This window comes from Miscanthus floridulus, chromosome 18 (genome assembly GCF_019320115.1).
Source record: "Miscanthus floridulus cultivar M001 chromosome 18, ASM1932011v1, whole genome shotgun sequence".
Classification (NCBI taxonomy): domain Eukaryota; kingdom Viridiplantae; phylum Streptophyta; class Magnoliopsida; order Poales; family Poaceae; genus Miscanthus; species Miscanthus floridulus.
The window spans coordinates 57,021,583-57,027,477 of NC_089597.1; the positions used below are offsets into that span (position 1 = coordinate 57,021,583).

The following is a 5,895-nucleotide window of genomic DNA, read 5'->3' on the forward strand; positions in this document are numbered from 1 at the left end:
ATATATATATATATATATATATATATATAATATTAATATTTATAATGCATAATTAGTATCGTTAGATAAATCGTGGAATATATTTTTATAATAAGTTTTTTAGTGATACAAATATTGTTAATATTTTATATAAAGCTAGTTAAATTTGAGAAAGTTTGACCAGCACATATCCCATAACGTCATTCTTTTTGGGATAAAGGGAGTGTTTCTGAAGATTTTGTTTATGATTTAAATTAGGCTGAGTTAAACAAATATGAAAAACCAGTAAGAGAACAAGCCATGCATCAGAATACATGACAGATAGAGACCATTTGTATCAATTAATCAAATCCATTCAGTTATATAACGGTTGACCCCATAATGTTGCAAGAGCAAACGAAGTGAGCAAAGCAAAGAAACACTTGCACTGGTCGTCCCTCCCGACCAGACAAGAGCAATTACGGCACAGCCAATTACGTGTCCACCCTCGACGACACGGTTCCTGGTGAATTCATCAGTAGAAGATCATGGTTGCGACAGCAGCGGCAACGCCAGCGATGGCAGCGCCGCTTCCAAGGGTAGCAGCACCGGAGTCATCAGCAGCCGCCGGTCCCTCAGCAGGCCCGTCAGCGGCAGGGGACGCCGCCGCGGGGGTGGATGCTGCCGGGGAAGGGACCAACTCCTCGTCCGTGGAAGAAGAAGAAGAAGGCGGTGTAGAGGCGGTGGTCGGCGCGGCAGCTGGACCAGACTTCCTAGACGACGACGATGGGGCATGCGCGGCGGCGGGGGTGGAGGCGGCGGCAGCAGCGGGGGCCTTAGCCGGGGCAGTAGTTCTCTTGGCAGCAGCCTCGGGTGCCTTGGCAGGAGTGCTGGCGTTCGGTGACTCTGCCGGGGCCTCGGCCGCCGCGCTGACGGCAGCGACGGCGAGGATGTAGAAGAGGACCACCGCAGCTGTGACGCGCGACATTTCGTTGGCTGGCTGGATGTGGTGGTGACGACGGAGGGAGGGGGTGCAAGGTTTGTTTCTTGCTTTGTGGGGTGAGTTGCAAAGGGAGACGGCGAAGAACTTTTATAGGTGTCGTGTTGGTAAGCTTGAGAGGATGGGAGGAACTCTCGTGGAAACTTGAGGTGGAGACGCAAGCCGATGGCCGCCCGGCCGTTGCGCGCCACTGTTTTTCAAACGGTTGACGATAGGACTGGCTTGTGGGGTCTGTCTCTGTCCAGCTATTATGGTTGCTGATTGGTGATTGTTTCTGCTGTCCTAGAGCAGATGAATCATATGGACATGGATGGAGGAGCGGATGGGCCTCGGTCATCATGTTCAACCTGAGAATTGGTGGGCCTTGAAGCTCGGTCCTTCGTTTGGACGGTGCAAGCTTCAGTTAGGCCCAGAGATGTACCAGGACTTCATTGTTCACAACTCACAAATCACAGCAGTGGCTCTGTGGCTCAGCCAGATTTGGCATCCTTCACACATGTTGTTTGGTACAGCTATGAAGAGAAGTGTTTCCCTAATAAGAGCATCTCCAACGGATTTCTTATATTGCTTAAATTATTTCGGAGCATCTTAAAATCAGTTTATGATATAAGCAAGCACAATGTCGCTTAAATTATTTTGGAGCATCTTAAAACCAGTTTATGATGTAAGCAAGCACTGTTGTAGCAGCTAAAACTTCTATTCTATACTATTTCTTAGGGACAGGGGAGAGGGTTCTCTCTTTATCTAGAAGAAAGGGTGTTCTTTTAGAAAATCTCTTAAAATTATTGGTACAGGAGATCTATTGCAGCACCTCCATCTCCTAAAATATTATTTTTTAGGTATAAAGGATTAGATATAATATCTGGTAGTGATGCTATAAGCAGCTCAAATAGAGAAAAAGCACAATTAAAACATGTTGGTCAGATCCAGTTTCTATGTTTTAGTATAAATGAAAGACTAAGCTAGTCTGGTCTGATTTCTATGTTTCCAATGAAAGTTGTGAGTTGTGGTGAGAAACGTGGCTAGAAAAAAACTGCAAAAAATATACATAGAACTTGACTTGTAATTTCAGCTTACTTTAACCATAAGTAGCTTAAAAACTATACCAAGCAGGCCCATTATACGCTGCTAAAATGCTATTGTCTATACCTTAGGCTGAAGAACAATTTACATAAGCAGTTTCAACCATAGGTTTAAATCTTGAAATGATAACTGTCACAGAAATCTAAACTATAGCTCAAGTTTCTTGGTAAACAATGCAGGCCTCAGGACTGAATAAATATGATTACAACACGAAACAGCTGTCAGTTTACAGTGCTCACTCCATTACCACCGGAACGATTCCACAAGCACCTCAACTCAAGCCAACACGTACAATTACATCAGCAGTTCAACATTATCATACATATGCTACAATCATGAAGGGGCAACTATAGTACAAGGACCTGCAGCCTTGACCTTGCCTCCGCAGCTATATTCAAGTGCTCCTCGTCAGGGTTCTCTCTCGCTGCCGCGAGAGCTTCAGCATATGTAATCCTTTCCTGCTCTATCTTGTCGACCTCAATCTTGTCAATTTCACTCTGAGTCAACGTTTTGATGCATAGCTATTAGTTTAACATAGTCAATATTTAGTGCAAAGCATCTAACCAGTTTTCTTTGAACAAATATTTCCAGTTTCAGCATCCATAATAACATTGGCAAGAGAAAAACAGTACTCCAATTATAATGTACTAAATCATAATACAAATTTTCAGTGTAGCATCAAAATTTTATTCCCAAATGATTAACACTTTTACGCAAATTTTTCCGAAATTGCAAAGAACCTCGTGTTGGTATATAGTAAGGAGTATCAACGGGTAGCAGTAAACCACAGATACACAACCCCAGAGTATTTCTGTGACATTTAATATAATGCAGCAAACATTTTAGACAATGCAATTGGTGACACTCCCAGAGTGTTTATGTGACATTTTAGATAAAGCAGCAAACACTTTAGACAAAGCAATCAGTGACAACCAAGGTGGTTCTCAGGAATGGCAAGCTAATTAGACAATTTAAAACACCATAACACTAACTTACAGTCCATCCCTTGCTTTAGTTAAGACATTTAATGGTTCAAACAAATCAATGGTGCTCGAAGGATGTATGCTCACCGTTGATTGAAGTGCCTCTAATTCATATGAGGATGGTATTGTATCATCATAAGAGTCACTTGAAACATTCTCTGAAATTTTTTCGAAAAATGCCATCAATGAGCTTATCTCGAATCCCATATTCGACATATCTCCTTGAAGATCTTCGACTTTTTTATTTGACATCTTTACCTCCCATTCCAGTTTCTCTAAACAAGCTTGCTTGTCTGCAAGCATAATCTGTAGGAGGACAAAGAAAATGTCAGGTCAAAAATAAAATCTTTTCCCATCAATAAACTCAACAATCAATTAATTTTAGCATCCTTACCAAAAAAGAAAAAAGAAAAATTACTATAACATGTGTAAGTAGAAACTTAGTACATCTGAAGAGGAAATATGTACAGCCATTTATATACGCAAAAGTAACAGTACATTACTCAATGTCGAAATCAAAGGGTATGCTGGAATTGCACAAATGTTGATTCAATCCAGTGCAACACAGCAAGCATAGCTAATTTGCAGTATCCTCAAAATGAGGATGAGGAACTTTCATAAACTGTATGTAATGACATTAAACAATCAGTCAGCAACCCAGGTTTCTTGAAGATATAAAACTTGTGAAGTGTGAATGTAACAGCTATGGCTTTGTGCGTGAATCATTGTGACAGACTTTCTGACTATTGTTCTAAGTAGAGGTTGTTGTAGCCTTTAGAAGGCCGTTTGCAAGATAAAGTTAGCCTATGCATTACATTAAACTAGACTTACGAGCTAGGCTGATTATATGGTTCAACAACAACAGTATATGTTTACTTGGACTGAAACATTTAATATTGCTCATCACAAATATAAGCAAGAACTTAGTCAAATTTGTGATAGAAGTAGTTGCCAGTTGCTAAGAAATCTGATTTTGCATACAGGAGCATAACATTCGTATTGTAACTGTATTTAACATTTACATATTCATTCACAGGGTGCCAACTTTGATGGTAGTGCAGTTTTGTATCACTCCTTTTCATGTCAGACTTACAAGGAAAATATATAATTTAGACAGATTTTATGGGTATAAGCATGCTAGCTAATTCAAAACAGTAGCGAACCATAATCGGCAGCATTTTACCTTTGCATCATGCAACTGAGAATTGGTAGATCTGATCAAAGCTTCTTTGTCAGCCACCAGGCGCCTGAGTTCATCGATGGTTGCATATGCCTGCATTCATCTTAGCCACGGAGCTCTCCACGGATCTCAGCGCCTCCTCCTTCTCGAGCAGGTTCTTTTGCAGGTCATCGATCTGCTCGCGCAGCATGGCAACCTCATCCTTGGGCTTATTTTCAGCTCCGGACAGAGAAAATGGCACAACCGAGCCGCCGTCGCCGTTGGAATCTGGGGCACTCTTCTTGGCTGCATCACCAGGGTCTCTCCGCTTTTTGGCGGATACGCTCTGTGGCAACTTGACACTTTTCAAATCACTCGCCTGTAAGAATGAGCATCCATCCGTAAGTTCATCACTACCAAATCCAAAGAGCATTTGTCATGGTAGTTTTACAATAAAGAATCACAAACTGTCATTGTGAGGTCTAATCTGAAAGAGGGGAAATTGCAACTAACATTGGAGACCGACAGAGGCATAATTACAGCATCCAGCGACCATTCTAGTTCATAATGTATCTCAGTAATTAGTAGTAAAAGAATTCACATAGTAATTAGGATTCATGTATTTCACCTCTACCTACAATCAAATTTCAAACCTGGGCAGAAATACAGTGTCTGCTATTAAATTCTGCTCATGCACCAAACAGGTTGACAAAATTAAGGTGACCCTACTTGGGTCAAGTAGCACAAATTCATTCAATATTAAATTACAGAATCGAGAAACTGTCGCAACTATCTGCTACAAACTCCAAAACATACATACAGTCCCATTTGCTAAACCTATTCTAAACAACCACGAGATTTGAGACAGTCGCCAGCAGGATGCCTATGGTGCCTATTTTACCCCATCTTTCAATAGACACCCCAATTCAGAGTATACACAGTTTATCCCAGAACTCCGATTAACAATTTCCTAGGCCCTGATAAGCAATTGAAGACCCCGATTCTAAATACTGATACAGCTATGGACAATTTTTTTTTGAAAAAAAAAGGAACTATTAGCAGATTAACAGAGCAGCCAACGCACCTAGAACCAAACAAACGCGATGGAACTGGGCACCGGACATGTCGCCAACATGTCAGATTCGAACGTAAAAAACCGACGCAAGAATAAAATCGGCAAATCCACAAACTATCAAAGGAACAGAAAGAAAGACGCAGTGGTAAATTAGGGAAGAAAGGGGGTGAGAAGGCGGTAACGAACCTTCTTAGGCGGCGCCGGCGTGTAGACCAGCGAAGCGCGGCGCGAGTAGGCCGGGTTGGCCCTCCGGTCCTGCACCCACCAGGAAGAAGAACCAACACAGAACAGCGGTCAGGCAGCGCATGGAGACGAAGCCCAGCAGGAGCGCGGAAACCCCGGTAGCCAGCCCCCCCGGCGAGATCTGCGCGCGGCACCCGGAAACTGTTACTCACCATGAGCGACTCGACGAGCGGCACCATCTCGACGAGGTTCTTGAAGAGCACCCGATCCACGTTCCCGCCGCCGCCGCCGTCGCCGGCTTCCGCCGGCTGCGGCTGCGGCTTGTGGGATCGATCGTGCATTTGGTATTTCTGTTTTCGAATCGAGTGGAAATCGGAAGAAAGGAGGTGGAAATGAAACGGCTGTCTGCTGGGCCTGGGAATTGGGACAGGAATGGAAATGGAAAATGGTCGGG

The 5,895-nt window shown here is 42.9% G+C and overlaps 1 protein-coding gene and 1 pseudogene across 1 annotated transcript; both read right to left on the minus strand.

The window, feature by feature from the left end:
* Positions 1–301: 301 nt before the first annotated feature.
* LOC136522900 (classical arabinogalactan protein 6-like) lies at positions 302–1,014 on the minus strand. The gene has a single exon (XM_066516699.1). The coding sequence runs from the start codon at positions 944–946 to the stop codon at positions 494–496; it is 453 nt and encodes a 150-aa protein (XP_066372796.1). The 5' UTR covers positions 947–1,014; the 3' UTR covers positions 302–493.
* Positions 1,015–2,091: 1,077 nt separating this feature from the next.
* On the minus strand, positions 2,092–5,895 carry LOC136521783 (protein MICROTUBULE BINDING PROTEIN 2C-like; annotated as a pseudogene).

What these genes read in the sequence shown, in the direction of transcription:
- LOC136522900 (XM_066516699.1), bottom strand. Translation starts at nt 946, where the DNA reads ATGTCGCGCGTCACAGCTGCGGTGGTCCTCTTCTACATCCTCGCCGTC.